This window comes from Sprattus sprattus (genome assembly GCF_963457725.1).
Source record: "Sprattus sprattus genome assembly, chromosome: 21".
Classification (NCBI taxonomy): Eukaryota; Metazoa; Chordata; class Actinopteri; order Clupeiformes; family Clupeidae; genus Sprattus; species Sprattus sprattus.
In genome coordinates this window covers 473,421-492,087 of record NC_137919.1, presented here as the reverse complement: position 1 = coordinate 492,087, position 18,667 = coordinate 473,421, and the positions used below count along the sequence as shown (strand labels likewise).

Sequence of the window (18,667 nt, the reverse complement as noted above, 5' to 3'; positions counted from 1 at the left end):
CAATATTATGGTCCTGTGTATCAGCACCTTTATAGATGGGGACAGTCTCAGTAGAGATGATAAGTGGTGGCATGGAAAACATTTCAACAGAAAACAGACAGTGAAAAGAACACAACACCAATAAGATGGTATAATATGAAAAGCTACATATACTGCATGCAAACATCAGATGCTTTCCATATTCCTCGTGTAGTTAGGCAGTGAGGTCATATACAGTCAACTAGAAGACTGATACTATTGACAAAACTAGTAACTGATTAACAATGACTGTAAAGGGTGAGCTTTGCGTATGGTGGTGTCGCACTGGTGTGTCGCTTAGAACCGAGTCAGAATGGTGTTAATGGGTTTACTACAAGAATGCAGGCAGCACAGTAATGCACAGGGTTCAATTCTGGCATAGCCAGCAAAATACAGACACATCTTTTATGTTTGTGATACTCTGCTGCAAGTCACTGAGGAAAATGCAGTCCAACATCCACCGCTAAGATACATAAACAAGCAAACTAGTTGCCGTGATGACTAATCAGGTGATCATAACTACTCAAGAGGGTAGTGCCGTGAAACAGATCTCAAAGCTGTGATCGAAGAGGTTCTAGTGGTCGTCCCTGTAAACCAGTAATTCTGAGTGGGTCAGTCAGTGTGTGTGTACGTGTGTGTGTGTGTGTGTGTGGGGGGGGGGGGGTTAAGAAAGAGAGAGTGAAGAGGGAAACACTATGTAGCTATAAATACCATATGTTTTATTCAAACTAATTCACATTGAATGAACTACCATTGTGTGTACAGTTCAGTTTCTGCTCTGTCATATTCTGTAACTACCAATGTGTGTACAGTTCAGTTTCTGCTGTGTCGTGTTCTGTGTTTGTCCCATGTGATTACAATTGGTCATCTCAGTAATGCTGTGTCATGTTCTGCATGTTCTCTCCTAGGTACAGTGACACAGCGAGAGAAGGACGTGAGAAGGATAGAGAGAGAGAGAGAGAGAGAGAGAGAGAGAGAGAGAGAGAGAGAGAGAGAGATGTCACTGAAGAAGATTTTCCTAGTTTTGATGGCCATCAGCACTGCCAGTCTGCTTCTCCACCTTGGAGTCCGACATAGCTGGTGAGTGTGTGTGTGCGTCTGTGTGTGTGAGTGTGTGTGTGTGTGTGTGTGTGTGTGTGTGTGTGTGCGTCTGTGTGTGTGAGTGTGTGTGTGTGTGAGTGTGTGTGTGTGTGTGTGTGTGGGTGTGTGTGTCTGTGTGTCTGTGTGTGTGTGTGTGTGTCTGTGTGTGTTTGTGTGTGTGTGGGTGTGTGTGTGCGTCTGTGTGTGTGAGTGCGTCTGTGTGTGTGAGTGCGTCTGTGTGTGTGTGTGTGTGTGTGTGTGTGTGTGTGTGTGTGTGTGTGTGTGTGTCTGTGTGTGTTTGTGTGTGTGTGGGTGTGTGTGTGTGTGTCTGTGTGTGTGTGTGTGTGTGTGTGTGTGTGTGTGTGTGTGTGTGTGTGTGTGAGTGTGTGTGTCGTGCGTCTTTGTGTGTGAGTGTGTGTGTGTGTGTGTGTGTGTGTGTGTGTGTGTGTGTGTGTGTGTAAATATATGTGGGTCTTTATTAGAATAAAAGATACCATTTTCCTGCTTTTGTCTCTCTCCGTGTCTCTGTTCTCTGGAGTAAATTATGTCTTAAAAAAACTAAATCCCATGACAATGAAACATGAAAGTTTAAACACCTGAGATCCGTTTGCTTTCATACACTATTGGATTAATACACTAGCAAACCCTGGATAATCAAGCCCTAATGCAGGGGTTCTCAAACTTTTGCAAGCTGGGCCCCCCCAAAACTGGTCAGGGGTAGTTGGGGCCCCCCGGCCACCCGCCGCCCGCCGTCCGCCACACGCCACCCGCCACCCACCGCCACCGCCCTCAACTACACCACCATATATAGATAGGTAGATAGATAGCATATTGTTTTGATAGGTCTGACATGTCAAGGTTAGGCTATTGCTATTGCAGGCCCATGAATACAATTATTATTACTATTTTTTATTATTGTTATTATTATCAGTAGTAGTAGGCCTATAAAACGGCTATTAATATTTAGCAGCTATGCATGCTTTCTTTTTATAATAATCATCATTATTATCAACATCATTATATTTGTATTATTATAATGAATGATAATCGGACAATTGTCCAACTGAAAGGACTGGATGGCCGGCCTGATGTGCTCATATCCAAAAAGTCGCAAAACTGAGGGTACTCCGGCAAATAAAACACCAGCAATTGTTGCAGAATGACGAAAGAGGGGAGGTGGTTAACAGATGCTTAAGTCTACTTTCACTCTTCAGCTCAATACATTGCTCTTGCATGTCTATTCGTACGCAATGCAGACAGGGACAGCACAAAATAGTTTTTAATTACTGGTGTTTTATTTGTTGCAACACGGAGGATGATCAAAAAATGTAAAGGTAGGAAGAAGGTAGGCAGAAGAAGAAGGCTAGCTGCAGTTGGAAGAAGTTAGCTAGCTAGAATCCAAGCTCTCGGGGCTACGAGCTTTTAAACACAGTGGAGCAAATAAATCCTTAGAACAGGCTACAAATAGACCTACTGCAAGTGTAGTAAGGTATTACTAAGGAAGTAGTGAGTCTTTTAAAAGACTGTTTATTAAGCAATGAATACCTGAATGATAAAGGAAACAAGATAAATCGTACAAACCCTGCAAAGTGTTATCTCAGTAAGGCTGAGCGCTTATTGTACCTGCGGTTACTTTTATACTCGGAAACGTGGTAGAACTCGCGTGCAAATTAAATGTTTTGATTTGTGGATCAGAAACAGTATTTGATTGGTTTGTGTAAGTCTAGGCCCTTGCATTTCGCCCTTGAGGGAGCTTTCACTAACCATTGACAGGTCTGTGGATGTTTTTTTAGTTTTTCTCCATCTGTGACATCGCGCCTCCCCTGGAGAGTGTTCGTACCCCCCAGTTTGAGAACCACTGCCCTAATGGATAGTGTTTAAAAGACTTGCTGCACTGCAGAAAGTGAAATCTTAGTAAGATAAAATATTTTTAATAGTGCTGGGCAAGTTAACGCGTTAATCTCGGGTTAATCCATATGTCATTTAACGCCGACAATTATTTGAATGCGCGTTAACACATGTTTTATTAGTTATTTTATTATTCTTAAAGTCTGTTGCTTTCAGGCTTTTATTTTGTAAAAGTTTGCCAGTGGCTGCTGTGGAACCGGAAAAGGAAATAATTCGTGGTTAAAGACCTGAAACATATAGGAGGGTACGGAGATTTAACATGGTACTACTAATGCGGGTGCAACACACCACAATGGTAATCTCACTTAAACATATCGGGTAAACACATTAGAGTTAGGCTACTAATAGAGACACCACAGAAACGAATACATCCATTATCACACGCTCACTAGTAGACTAACTACCATCCATGTTGCCAACTACACATTTTACACAAAACATTCACACACGCAAGGCATTCTGGGAAGCACACACACGCCAATGTCGCAAATGCAGGGCTCCCTTTCATTCATTCAACGCTGCTTTACATGCAATGTTAGCCAATCAAAGTTAAAAGAAGACCTAAGTTCACCTTTCTAATTAATCTAATTATATCATATATCTAATAAAGTTCTCAGACCTGATGTCAGATGTTAAATTTTCGGCAGCTGTTGAAATGCAATTCCATGCGATTTTCTGCTAAATAAAGAACTACGTAAACCTTGATCTTTCAGTTTCTTTGTTGTTGTTTGGTAGGCCTACTTAATCTTTCATGAAATTGTATCACAATCTCTACTGTGAATCTAGCACCAGGCAGTGTCTTGAATGAGTTCTCTTTATTTTCCATTTAGGTTCCATGGCAATATGGATTCACTAGCGTTTTTTCTTTTTTCTTCCGCGGGTTGGGTCGGGTTTGGGTCATTATCAGTGCATATTTTTGCGGGCTGGGCATTCAGATCTCCTCACGGGTCGGGTTGGGGCGGGTGTAAAAAAAAAACCTGACCGGCGCATCACTAATGGCCAGGGTAGAAGGGTTTCATCGATATTATGCACTGTAACTCCGAGGTAATTGTGGTTACCGAGTTTGCTGTTGGTTGAGTTAATCTGATTGAACTGTCAATCTTGCTCATAGCCTACTATAGGATTTTAGAAAGGGAAGAGCTATGTTAGAAAATAAAAAAATGTCTTTACAATTATAAATACAGAACTTCCTTCTATGTTTGCTGTTTCTGGTTTACGTAAATGTAATCACATTTTTGGTGCTTCACCACACTCTAACATTAATTCAGTGGCAATAAGCTTTAGTTTTGTGTTTGATACAATTGTTTATTTTGAAATTAAAACCAATTATTTATTTCATTTAACTGCTACTATATACAAATGCTGATGTTAAGTGTTTGTTTGCACAACCAATGTAATGGCACTTCAGTTCATATGGCAGTACATGTACTATATCGCTATACGCTACTTTTTAATTCATTTTTGGAATTTGCATATGAAAATGCGATTAATCGTGATTAATCAGGGAAATAATGCGATTAATCGCGAATACAATTTGTAATCGTTGCCCAGCCCTAATTTTTAAGCAAGGCAATATATGCTTGTTTTTTTGTCTGACAAGTTATTACTTCTAACAGGTATTTTTTGTATTAGAACATTTCACTTGCTTCAAGCGTTTCAGTCCTTACTTATCTTAATAAGTGTTTATTACTTGTTACTGAGATTTTATAACTGGTTCTGAGCATGTTAATGCTTGAAACTAGAATTGCTATTATTATAAGCCAGTTTGATACCCACTTACAAGTACAAAACTGCTTTGTAAAAGTCAGAATGTCTTATTTCAAGCATTTTATCCTTCTCAGTCAAACTACACTTTAAAAAAAAGTACATTTGCCTAGACACCAAAGATATCTAATAATTATTTTCTCAATATGTAGGGAAAGGTGCTTATATTCAGCAAATGCTAGCAACATCCTTTTGAAATGAGTGTGCATGCTAGGCAATTCATCTTGAAATCAGTCAAGCTACACTAAAAATAAGAACATTGGCCTAGATGCCAAAAATATTTAAGAATTATAATCTCAATATGTAGGGAAAGGTGCTTATATTCAGCAAATGCTAGCAACATCCTTTTGAAATGAGTCTGCATGCTAGGCAATTCATCTTGAAATCGATCAAGCTACACTTAAAACAAGAACATTGGCCTAGATACCGTAAGAAATATTTTCTCAATATCTAGGACAAATAATTGTTTTCTTAATATTTTTCAAGCTTCTTTTTTGGGCTTTTTTGCCTTTAATGGGATAGGACAGTAGAGAGAGACAGGAAGCAAGCTGGAGGGAGAGATTGAGAAACCACTGCAAGTCGGTCTCAAACCTGTGTCCCCTTCATCAGACCCATTCATGGTGCAGGGTTGCTGCTGCTTGCGCCACAGCTCCAACCTTAAAACAGTCATCTCTTGAGGATATTGGTATTTGTTTTGGAGAGTTTTGAAGTCAATGCATATGTGCAATTGATCATTAAGATAATAGAGATTGTGCAGATAGCATTTGCAGCTGTTTTTACCATAGCAACTGTGTTGCTAGTTACTGATACAAATTATTTGAAGCATTATTTGTGCTATCTGCAAATCTATATTATCTCAATGATCAATTGCACATTTGCATTGACTTCAAAATTCTCCAAAAAAATGCCAATATCCTCAACAGATGACTGTTATAGGGAAGGAGCTGTGGCACATGCAGTAGCAGCCCTGCACCAAGAATGGGTCTGATGAGGATACAGGTAAGAGTTCAGGTAAGAGTTCAGGTTCGAGTCCGACTTGCGTTCATTTCTCAATCCCTCCCTCCAGCTATCATCCTGTCTCGCACTACTGTCCTATCTGATCAAATGCAAAAAAGCCCAAAAATGAAGCTTAAAACAAAATCGCTGAATTTAAGCAAATTGTCCTAGATATTGAGAAAATAATTCTTATGGTATCTAGGCAAATGTACATGTTTTCAGTGTAGCTTTACTGATTTCAAGATAAATTGTCTAACATATAGCCTTATTCCAAGATGATGGTGCTATTATTTGTTGAATATAAGCAAATGTTTCTACGTTTCGAGAAAATAATTCTTACATTTTTTAGTTTTTAGGCAAATGCACTTGTTTTCAGAGAAGCTGAACTTATTTCAAGATAAATTGCCTAGCATATAGCCTCAATTCAAGATGATGTTGCTATCATTTGCTGAAAACAGGCACATTTGTCTACATTTCGAGAAAATAATTCTTACATTTTTATGTTTTTAGGCAACTGCACTTGTTTTTAGGGAAGCTGAACTGATTTCAAGATAAATTGCCTAGCATATAGACTCAATTCAAGATGATGTTGCTGTCATTTGCTGAATACAAGCAAATTGTTCTACATTTCGAGGAAATAATTCTTCTTTTTTTAATTTTGGTATATACTTGTTTTAGGTGTAGTTGTACTGATTAATAGATAAATTGCCTTATATAGCCTAATTTCAAGAGTAGGGTGCTATCATTTGCAAAATGTAAGGACAATTTCCTACAATTTGAGAAAATTATTCTTACTTATTTTGACAAATGTACTTGTTTTTAGTCTGGCCACACTAGTTTAAAGATATATTTGGGTTCTTTGAGGCTAGCTTTTGTAACTTGTTTTAGAAAGTCTTATTAAGTCAAATCTTCCTGTTCTGTTGGCAGATAATGTAGCTAATTTTAAGCAATATTTGCACCATTTTATAACTTTTGTTCTTGTTTTTGAAAGCTGATTTTTTTTGCAGTGTGGGGTTTGAAAGAGCATGTGATTGTTTGAGAAGGAGAATTATAAAATACTGTATGTAAGAGGGTTTGGCAGTGTGAGTAATATTGTATCTGTGATGGCAAGCGGAAATAACCTCACATAGATCTCAAAAAACTGTGTGTGTGTGTGTGTGTGTGTGTGTGTGTGTGTGTGTGTGTCTAGGTCCATGAAGGCATTCAGCCAGAGATGCTCCTCATTACCTCTCGGCAAGCCCAAGCACACCAGCGTGGCATTCCTGAAGACGCACAAGACGGCAAGCACCACAGTCCAGAACATCCTCTTCCGCTTCGCCGAGCGGCACAACCTCACAGTGGCGCTGCCCGGCCCAGCCTGCGATCACCAGTTCTGCTACCCGCGCCCGTTCAACGTCCAGTTCGTTCACAGGCACACCATGCTGCCGGATGTGCTCGCTAGCCACACACGGCTCAACTTGTGCGAGATGCGACTGCTTATGCCCAACGACACGCTCTACGTCACCATCCTCCGCGAGCCGGTGGCCATGTTCGAGTCACTCTTCAGCTACTACTCCCAGGACTGCCAGAGCTTCCGGCGCGTGGCCAACGCCTCGCTCCATGAGTTCCTCCGCCAGCCGCAGCTGTACTACCGCGCCAAGGAGAAGTACTCCATGTACGCCCGCAACACGGCGACTTTCGACCTGGGCGGCGACAAGGACCGCTCGCCGTGTGACGCAGAGTACGCGCGGAGCTTCACCACCTACGTGGAGGAAGTGTTTTCCCTCGTGATGATCGCCGAACACTTCGACGAGTCGCTGGTGCTACTGAGGCACCTGCTGAACTGGGAGCCGGAGGACGTGCTCTACCTGAAGCTGAACATGCGCACGGAGGAGTCGCGCCTCAGCCTGCAGGGGGCGCTAAAGGCCCAGATCCGCGCCTGGAACTGGCTGGACGCAGCGCTCTACGACCACTTCAACGCCTCGCTGTGGAGGCAGCTGGAGGGGCTGGGCCTGGCCTGCGTGGAGCGCGAGGTGCGGCTGATGCGCGAGGCCCGCGACCGGCTGGTGCGCGAGTGCTTCGGCGAGGACACGCCGCTGCTCCGTAACGCAGCCAAGATAAGCAACAAGGACCTGCGCCCGTGGCAACCAAGGAGCAAGGTGGGCATAGTGGGCTACGAACTGCCCATCAACGGCTCTGGGGGGCAGGGAGGAGGGACGGGGGGAGGTGCAGGAGGAGGAGGAGGAGGAAGAGAAGGAGGAGGAATAACGAAAGACATGTGCATGAAGATGGTCATGCCGGAGGTCCAGTACTCACGGCTGTTGCTACGGTCACAGACGGAAAGATACCGTCAGGCACACCCATGACCCCACTGACACCAGACACCACCCAGCCCCAAGCCCAAGATAGTTGCAAAATAAATAAGTAAATAAGTAAATAACAACAAAAGCCTAGAATTTCTGCCTCGCTTCCCTGCTCGAGGTTCACCTAGTCTCTATTCACTAACTGTCTCTACAGAGATCAGCTCTTTTTTGCTACATACAGTACTGTGCAAAAGTTTTAGGCAGGTGTGAAAAAATGCTATGAACTAAGAATGCTTTGAAAAATGTAAACAATAAATGTTTATTTTTTATCCATTTACATGGTAAGACTGAGCACAGCAACAAGACACAATGTAGTTATACTGCATCAGCAGGGTCTCTCCCAGACAAAGATTTCAAAGCAGACAGGGGTTTCAAAATGTGCAGTTCAAGCTCTTTTGAAGAAGACGTTGAGGATTGTAGACGCAGTGGTCAGCCAAGGAAACTTAATGCAGCTGATGAAAAACACATCAAGCTTATTTACCTTCAAAATCGGAAGATTTCAAGCAGTGGCATCAGCTCAGAACTGGCGGAAACCAGTGGTACCCAGGTACAGACATTTACTGTCCGGGGAAGTCTGGCCAGAAGTGGTCTTCATGGAAGAGTTGCAGCCAAAAAGCTCTACCCCGACAAGGAAACAAGGCCAAGTGACTGAACTAAGCACGAAAACATAGAAACTGGGGTGCAGAAACATGGCAGAAGGTGCTCTGGACTGATGAGTCAAAATTAGAAATATTTGGCTGTAGAAGAAGGCAGTTTGTTCGCCGAAGGGCTGGAGAGAGGTACAATAATGAGAGTCTGCAGGCAACAGTGAAGCATGGTAGAGGTTCCTTTCCAGTTTGGGGCTGCATTTCTGCAAGTGGAGTTGGAGATTTGGTCAGGATGAATGGTGTCCTCAATGCTGAGAAATACAGGCAGATACTAATCCATCATGCAATACCATCAGGGAGGCGTATGATTGGCACCAAATGTATTCTGCAGCAGGAACATAACCCCAAACATACAGCCAATGTCATTAACAACTATCTTCAGCTTAAAGAAGAACAGAAAGTCCTGCAAGTGATGGTATGACCCCCACAGAGCCCTGATCTCTACATCATCGAGTCTGTCTGGGTTTACATGAAGAGACAGAATCATTTTAGGAAGCCTACATCCACAGAAGATCTGTGGTTAGTTCTCCAAGATGTTTGGAACAATTTACCAGCCGAGTTCCTTCAAAAACTGTGCGCAAATAAGAATTGATGCTATTTTGAAGGCAAAGGGTGGTCACACCAAATATTGATTTAATTTAGAATTTTCTTCTGTTCCTTCACTGCATTTTGTTAATTTATGAAGAATTGATGAAAATAAACTGTTAACACTTCCATTTTTGAAAGCATTCTTAGTTTACAGCATTTTTTCACACCTGCCTAAAAATTTTGCACAGTACTGTAAGTAAATAAGTAAATAACAACATAAATAGAACAGCAGAGACATTGTGTGTTAGCCTCCAAGGGGCGGACGTACTGCTACTAGGAGGACAGGGGAGGCGGACCAAGCCCTAATCCAGGTCTCAATGATTACCCAGAATTCCCTGTCTTTACCGCAAGGGCGTAGGTTTGGTCTCAGCATTGGTAGGGACACTGCCCGGCAGGCCCCCCATATTAAAAAGAAAACGTAGTTGATATTATGTTGAACAGGCAAACTTTATCAAAATATATGTAATTTTAAGTATATGACCTGCCTTGTCTTTTTGAGTATTTGGACGACATTCTGGTAACGAGCATGTCCAAAATCTCAGCACCTGTCACACCTCCGAACACTTTTCAAGCATCTCAACCAACATGGCCTGATTTTCAACCCTGCCAAGTGCCAGTTTAGACTCTCCAGCATTGATTTCCTTGGACACAGAGTCACCAAGAACGGTGCAGTCCCTCTCCCATCGAAGGTGGAAGCGGTCACGCAGTTTCCACGCCCATTTACCGTGAAAAGCCCTGCAGGAGTTCCTCGGCATGGTGAACTTTTAGCACCCTTTCATCCCTCCAGCCGCTCAGCTAATGCAGCCCTTACACAAGGCCTTGAAAGTTAAACTCACGCACGCTGTGGACTGGACTGAGGGCATGGACAAGGCTTTGGACTGGACTTTTGTTCAGGTTATGAACAAGGCTTTTGATGACACTAAGGCAGCCCTGGCGTACACCACCATGCTGGCACATCATTCAGCCACAGCCTCCATCGCCAACACCTCGGACGCCTCTGACTACGCTGCTGGTTCTGTCTACGAGCAGTGGGTGGGCGGGGCCTGGCAGCTGCTTGCCTTCTTCAGCCGCCAACTGCCGCCAACGAGCGTAAGTACAGCACTTTCGACCGGGAGCTGCTAGGTCTCAACCTCGCCATCAGACATTTTCGTTTCCTGCTGGAGGGTCGATGCTTCACCGCCTTTGTCGACCACAAGCAGCTGAAATTCGCCGAGCCGTGGTCCGCCCACCAGCAATGTCATCTGTCCTACATTTCCGAGTTTACCACGGATTTACAGCACGTGGCCAGTAAGGACAACCAGGTGCCGGACTGCCTGTCACAGGCTGTGGCAGGGGCGGTCCATCTTGGTCTGGATTACAGCCACATGGCAGCGGACCAGACCACAGACCCACCGTGCACATCCTGAAGACCGACTACAGGTTTGATAATAGAGGATGTGGTTTTTGGTGAGGCTGACACCACTCTCCTGTGTGACGTCTTCACAGGCAGTCCTCGGCTGATCGATCCCACGGGATGGAGACGACGCATTTTTGAAGCCATCCATGGTCTCTCACACCCTGGTTCAAAAGCATCACAGAGGCTGGTGGCAGCGAAGATTGTTTGGCACGGCCTCAAAAAGTACGTTGTCTTGAGTGTCAATGGGCCAAAGTACACCGCCACAATAAAGCCCTGTTGTTCCCGGTGCCAGAGAGGATGGCTTCACCTACCTGTTGACCATGGTTGACAGGACCACCCGCTGGCCAAAGGCTGTGCTACTGACCCTACGGACATATCCTCTGACTGGGGCGCGCAATTGCCCAGAGCCTCCTAGTGAAACTCTACGGCACAACTGCATATCACCCGCAGGCTAGACTCTGTGAGCTTTTTGAATGCTTCTCTTCGTGCCGGCCAGTAACAGTATCGCTGAGGGAAAAAGTTACTTATATCAAAATAAAGCTAACACAAACACACACACAAACATAAACACACGCACACGCACAAGCACACACACACACACACACACACACACACACACACACACTCACACACACTCACACACACACACACACACACACATATGTATACAGAGAGGAGCATTAGGCTTCATCAACAAGTCATTCTGTATTTTCAGACACCTGGGGACAGGAAAGTCATATCATTCTCTGTCATAGCGCTTCAGAGTGGGCTGGTTCAGTCTCCATCATTGTCCCTGAGGTGGCCAAGGCTATCTGGGAGGTGCCTTGAACAGTGTGTGTGTGTGTGTGAGGGTGTGTATGTGCATGTAAGTATATACAGCCGCGGAAAAAATTAAGAGACCACTTCAAAATTATCAGTTTCTCTGGTTTTACTATTTATTGGTATGTGCTAAAGTAAAATGTACATTTTAGTTTTATTCTATAACCTACTGGCAACATTCCTACCAAATTTCAAATAAAAATATTGTCATTTAGATCATTTATTTGCAGAAAAATAACAATTGGTCAAAATAGCAAAAAAGATGCAGTGTCTTCAGATCTCGAATAATGCAAAGAAAACAAGCTCATATTCATTTTTAAACTACACAATACTAATGCTTTAACTTAGGAAGAGTTCAGAAATCAATATTTGGTGGAATAACCTTGATTTAAAATCACAACTTTCATGTGTCTTGGCATGCTCTCCACCAGTCTTTCACATTGCCGTCGGGTGACTTTATGCTACTCCTGGCGCAAGAATTCAAGCAGCTCGGCTTCTTTTCATGGCTTGTGACCATCCATCTTCCTCTTGATCACATTTCAGAGTTTTTTTAATGGGATTCAGGTCTCGAAATTGGGCTGGCAATGACAGGGTCCTGATCTGGTGGTACTCCATCCACACCTTTACTGGCCTGGCTGTGTGGCATGGAGCATTACCCTGCTGGAAAAAACACTTCTCAGAGTTGGGGAACATTGTCAGAGCAAAAGGAAGCAAGTTTTTCTTCCGGGACAACGTTGTACTTTGCCTGGCTGAGGTTTGTAAAAGACCATAAGGATTGAACCAAAGCTGACTGGAGGTCCCTAAGTTCGTCTTCTCTGATGAGTCCAATTTCACAGTAGGTGCAAGACTCTGTGGCTTGTAGGCCTCTCCAGGTCTCAGTCTAACCATCAGACGACCATGTGTTGGGCAAAGCTGAAAATTGGACTAGGAATGTTGCCAGTAGGTTATAGAATAAAACAGAAATGTACATTTTACTTTAACACATACCAATAAATAGTAAAACCAGAGAAACTGATAATTTTGAAGTGGTCTCTTAATTTTTTCCGCGGCTGTATATTGTATCAGTTTGTATGCGTGTGTGTGTGTGCTTTTAAATTTCATTCAAGTATTGTGTGTGGAAGAGTGTGTGTGCATGTGTAGCGGGCCATCATTAGTTCCAAATACACACACACACACACACACACACGCATACACCCTATCTTTCTTTGTAAACCATTGAGTGATCTTGCACATGAATGGAGTCTGTCCTGCCTAATCCACTCCAGCCCACTAGGGAGCAATGGTGTGTCATCAGATGCACTCTGCAAGGCAAGCGGGATAATAGAAGGATTTTGGGAGCTTTGTTTGAACTCCATTGTCTCCATGCCTTAATACCTGTGTGACGATGTGATCGTCCCTAGAGGTGAAAATGTTCTCTGGCTGCCATGCTGTTGAGCTGGGCTCTTTGGTGCGGTCAGAGTGTTTGGCACCCTGTTGACCCGGGTTCAAGTCCCGGTGGGGTGACCACCAAGGGGGTGCAACGGCAGTCTCTTGAACGTCCGCACAGGAGGCCATTTTAAGGACGGAATAGCTTCCGGGAGGGATCAGTGGTACGTTAGGTAACGTCAGTGATCTTCACAATCGTTTACACTCTTATCTCGCGGAAATGTTGACGGATTTACAAATGACTTGATTTACAATTGGTAATAATTCTGGATGTTTGAACATGTTGAAATGGGCAGCTTAATTGTGTATCACGGCTATTGTGTATCAGTCATTTTACATCAATTGGCGAGGCATAATTGTTCTTTCTTTTCAATATAACTTAAGTTGCACATAATAAAACTGAAGTTGCACATGATTTCCAATGGGGTTGGTTTGTTAAACATCTTACATTATGATTTCGACAGGAAATTGCCGACTTTATTGCCAATGAAGATGCCATAATTTTGTGCAGCCTGCTCTATTGAACGCTCTCTTGAAACGAGACCTGTCAACGTTATTTTCATATGAAAACCAATGTTTATAATTCTTCATAAGTATGTAGTGCCATAAGAAATATCTTACGTTTATAACAAGCCAACCCGTTTGAAAATCGGTTGAAAATTGAGCAAATTCTGGTTATTTAAAAAGTACCACTACTAACACAATGTTAAGGGGGAGTGAGCTATTCCGTCTCAAAATGGCCGAATTGTGCGGACATTTGACTCCGTCGGCCAGCAACGCGGGCAACTTATCTAGCCTTTATCTAAGATATCTATGGTGACCACACTCTCCCGTCGCTACAACCTGTACGTTTGTTATTTACTTTTAAGGTAATTTAACTTTTCTTTGTGGGTTTTGAATCACTGTGAATAAGTGTGTATAATCTCAAAAAACAAACTAATAAATGGGGTTTTACTCTGCTGAAGGATGTTTGTATGTATGTTTGGTAATGTTTCTAAAGTCTGATTGAACAGGGTTTTAAGCAACTGGTGTTGCCACATGGTCAAAGGGCAGCTTAAATAAGTATGGATTTGTCAGTTAACATGTTAGATGGTTTTTTAGTATGAACATGAAATAATGGTTATCTTAGGTTTATTAATAGTGGTTGAAAGCTATGATGATGATGTTGGGTCTTGCTGTGATACAACGTTTGCATTGGTGATTTAATTGTTGAAGTGATTCCACTGTTCCATCCATGAATCCATTGTCGAAATGATTGAAGAGACTGAGACATCAGTACTAGGAAAATAATAATTTTATCCTGCTTTAAAGAAAATATTGATCTTTATTAAACAAACTCCATTTTCTCCATGCCTTGTGTTTTGTCCTTTACTTTAAAAAAAAAATGTCCTACAGTCTAAGTAAAAGAATGTCTGTATTTAATCCTGCTCCATAAATGGCTGAAATGCTAGAGTCAGCATAGAGAGCTGACACTGAAAAGGGGACCAAGTACAGAGCGGCAAGGCAGCAAAGCAATACCAGCTATTTACACCAGGGGGCAGAACATAGCACAACAGCCAGTTTGCCAGAGAGCGTCCTACTCTTTCACGCTAGACTATGAGAGTGTCCCAGATATGATGGTTATGCTTGAGCTCTGTCAAAAGCAGGTCCCAGCATGTTAGGAGCCAAAGGCACATCGAGCACACAGACACACTTACACACACACACACACACACACTTACACACACACACACACACACACACCCACACCCACACCCACTCCCACACCCACTCCCACACCGGCACACACACACACACACACACACACACACACACACACACTTACACACACACACACACACACACACACCCACACCCACACCCACACCCACACCCACACCCACACCCACTCCCACACCCACTCCCACACCGGCACACACACACACACACACACACACATACACAGCCACACACACAGCCACGAACACACACACACAATCAAACAAACTCTTATTCTCCATACTTCTCTGTTTTTCCCAGATGGGAGAAGCTGAAAACCCCACTTGTGTTCACTCTGCTGTTTGTTTTGTGATGATATAGGCGTTTCACACCTCCACCAACAGGCAGAGTCTCCAACCCTGCCCAGTAATATGGAATCAGATCAAAGCCATACATATTTTGTATCTGTAATATAGATTTTGTATCTGTAATATAGATTTTGTATCTGTGAAACCATCTACAATTTCAAAACCTATCCACAGATACGGATTTCATATACGAAATGTATCTACACTTTCAAAAACTATCTTCACTTTCAAAACCTATCTACAGATACGGATTTCAGTTACGAATTATGGCAGTGTTTTTACGTCCTTTCTAAAGAGCCAATCATCGCTTTTGGCAGATTTTCTAAAGCGCCAAACACAAGAGAGAGCTTAACACACACACACACACACACACTACTTTTCCACTGCAGCACATACCAGACAGAGCTTAATATACACACACACACACACACACACACACACACACACACACACACACACACACACACCTCCTTCTCCACTGTATAACACACCAGAAAGAGCTTAAGAAACACACACACACACACACACAGACACACACCACACACACACACATGCACACACACATGCACACACACACACACACATACACGCCTCCCTCTCTACTGCAGCACACACACACACACACACACACACACGCACACACACAGACACACACACACACACACACACAGACACACACATGCACACACACATATGCACACACACATGCACACACACACACACACACACCTCCCTCTCTACTGCAGCACACACCAGATGAAAGTTTAACACTCACAGCACAACTTCTACACACATGCGTATGCAAAGACACACTCTGACTCCCTCCTCTGCACACAGACACCATAAACCAACACACACACACATTGACTCTCCCTCCTTTCTGTTCAGTGACTGAAGATGACTTCAGTGCAGGGCACAGCCCCAATGTCAGCTCAAGGTCATCCCCAACTCTCACCTCCAGGACCGTTAGAATCCGCCCTCTGGCGGCCGGTGGAGTCTCCACACATTACCACTGGCAAGTCACCATCTGGATGCAATACTAATATTGGACACTAGAGGGTGGTGGAGTCTCCACACATTACCACTGGCAAGTCATCATCTGGATGCAATACTAGTATTGGACACTAGAGGCTGGTGGAGTCTCCACACATTACCACTGGCAAGTCATCATCTGGATGCAATACTAGTATTGGACACTAGAGGGTGTCGGCCGGTGGAGTCTCCACACATTACCACTGGCAAGTCATCATCTGGATGCAATACTAGTATTGGACACTAGAGGGTGGAGTCTCCACACATTACCACTGGCAAGTTATCATCGGGATGCAATACTAGTATTGGACACTAGAGGGTGGAGTCTCCACACATTACCACTGGCAAGTCATCATCTGGATGCAATACAAGTATTGGACACTAGAGGGTGGAGTCTCCACACATTACCACTGGCAAGTAATCATCTGGATGCAATACTAGTATTGGACACTAGAGGGTGTCGGCCGGTGGAGTCTCCACACATTACCACTGGCAAGTCATCATCTGGATGCAATACTAGTATTGGACACTAGAGGATGGTGGAGTCTCCACACATTACCACTGACAATACTAGTATTGGACGCTAGAGGGTGGAGTCTCCACACATTACCACTGGCAAGTCATCATCTGGATGCAATACTAGTATTGGACACTAGAGGAGTCTCCACACATTACCACTGGCAAGTCATCATCTGGATGCACTACTAGTATTGGACACTAGAGGTTCACGATACAATACATGTACACAAATACTGTCTTATCTGTCATATATGAAGGTGTCTTTTTACTCTTCACAATGCAATACATACTGAACAAAAGTGTCTTTTAACCTTTTAGCACACAATATAGTTGTAGGCAGCAGACATCAGTTTCTATCTGACATCCCCTGGCAGACGGCCTGAGGCTGTTGTGGTCTTACCCTCAGGGAATTTATAGACGTCATTGATTTCACTATGCCCATTGGAAGCAAGAGCCTAAGTCAGAACCCTACGGTCTACATCAGTGGCGGCGACTGAAAAAATGATCAGGGGGGGCATTAAGTTAGCCGATTTACTCATACAGCAATACCTTTTTGTCCACTATTGGCAGCAACCAACATTAAATTTCCCATCTTTCTATATAGCTAGAGTAGCAAGTTACAGGTGGAACGCTATGGAAGAAAGTTACATCCAGGAGCCTTTATAAGCAAACATCATGTGGCTCCATATTAAATGATCCCACCTTTTCATTATCCACACGTCTCAAATGTTGTATGAAGTAACATAGCTGAACAGGACACATGATATGTCCACTAACAACATAAAGAAGGGGGCAACATAAGTCAAAACCAACGTTATTTATTGACTATAAAGGTATTAAGATATTAAGGTATTAAGGTATTGGCTCACAAAAGCAAAATAATTCATCACATAAAAAATAATTCATAGTTAGTTCACACTGTGAAACCTATGAAAAGTGACAGTGGTTTATAAAAATACTGACCGCGTTAGCCATTTCACGACTGCGGTTTTCTATCGTTCCAATTTCCCTCCCTTTGTAGAAACCTGCAAAATGGATTACATTTGGTCTAGGAAGTCTTAATTGTTTTTTTGGTCAGTCTATCTTCATTAATACGCTGACTAAATTGAAGGGAGTCAATGGGAGAAGTCTGGGGCGAAATTAATTTGAAGGCCATTTGAAGCACTCAATGGGAGAAGTCTGGGGCGAAATTAATTTGAAGGCCATTTGAAGCACGACTTTTGCCTTGACTGCCTGGCTGCTACCTGATTGGACAATGACATTCAAAGGCATATCAGACGGTGTAGTGGTAGAATCCGACAGAAAAAAAATAGGACATTTAAATTTACATTTACATTTAGTCGTTTAGCAGATGCTTTAATCCGAAGCGATTTAGAAAGAAATTGTATTTATACCTCAGGATTTTTTTTTTTAGACGAGCAGCCCCTGGTCTACATGCTTTGGGTTCTTTAGCATCGGTACCAAGGATACATCACGGTTCCGCTGGTGGAACACCACATCAGTTAAGTGTTGACCTGAGGGACACAGCTTATTCTGAGTGCAATTACAAGAAGAGGTTTAGCGCCTCAGTGTTAGGCAGTTTTAGGCTCACTGGAATGGAACCAGTAATGTTGGCACAACCTACAGCTAAGACTAACCCTTGTGTCTTGTGAAAACACACAAACAGGACCACAGTTGTACATGCCTGGAGTTCAAACACACACACACACATACACAGGACCACACTTATACATGTCTGGAGTTCATACACACACACACACACACACACACACACACACACACACACACACACACACACACACACACACACAGGACCACAGGGGGGGGGGGCAGCCCCCAAAGCCATCAACACACAACTCATAAACACAGAGAAAGCTGGTATTGAATTTAGATGATAGGGGCCTCTAGTCAACATGTACTGTATCTAGTGGAAAGTTCCTCTATCCTTCTTCAGTGTGGTGTGTGTGTGTGTGTGTGTGTGTGTGTGTGTGTGTGTGTGTGTGCGTGCGTGTGCGTGTGTCTGTGTCTGTGTCTGTGTGTCTGTGTGTGTTTGTGTGTGTGTGTTTG

The 18,667-nt window shown here is 43.2% G+C and overlaps 1 protein-coding gene across 1 annotated transcript; it reads left to right on the top strand.

Annotated features, from left to right (window-relative positions):
- Window positions 1–1,015: 1,015 nt before the first annotated feature.
- Window positions 1,016–8,111, top strand: LOC308382330 (galactose-3-O-sulfotransferase 3-like; the record flags this gene model as incomplete). Its single annotated transcript, XM_080860052.1, has 2 exons — window positions 1,016–1,098; window positions 6,956–8,111. The coding sequence occupies 2 exons, from the start codon at window positions 1,016–1,018 to the stop codon at window positions 8,109–8,111; spliced, it is 1,239 nt and encodes a 412-aa protein (XP_080716178.1).
- Between the last annotated feature and the right edge of the window lie 10,556 nt (window positions 8,112–18,667).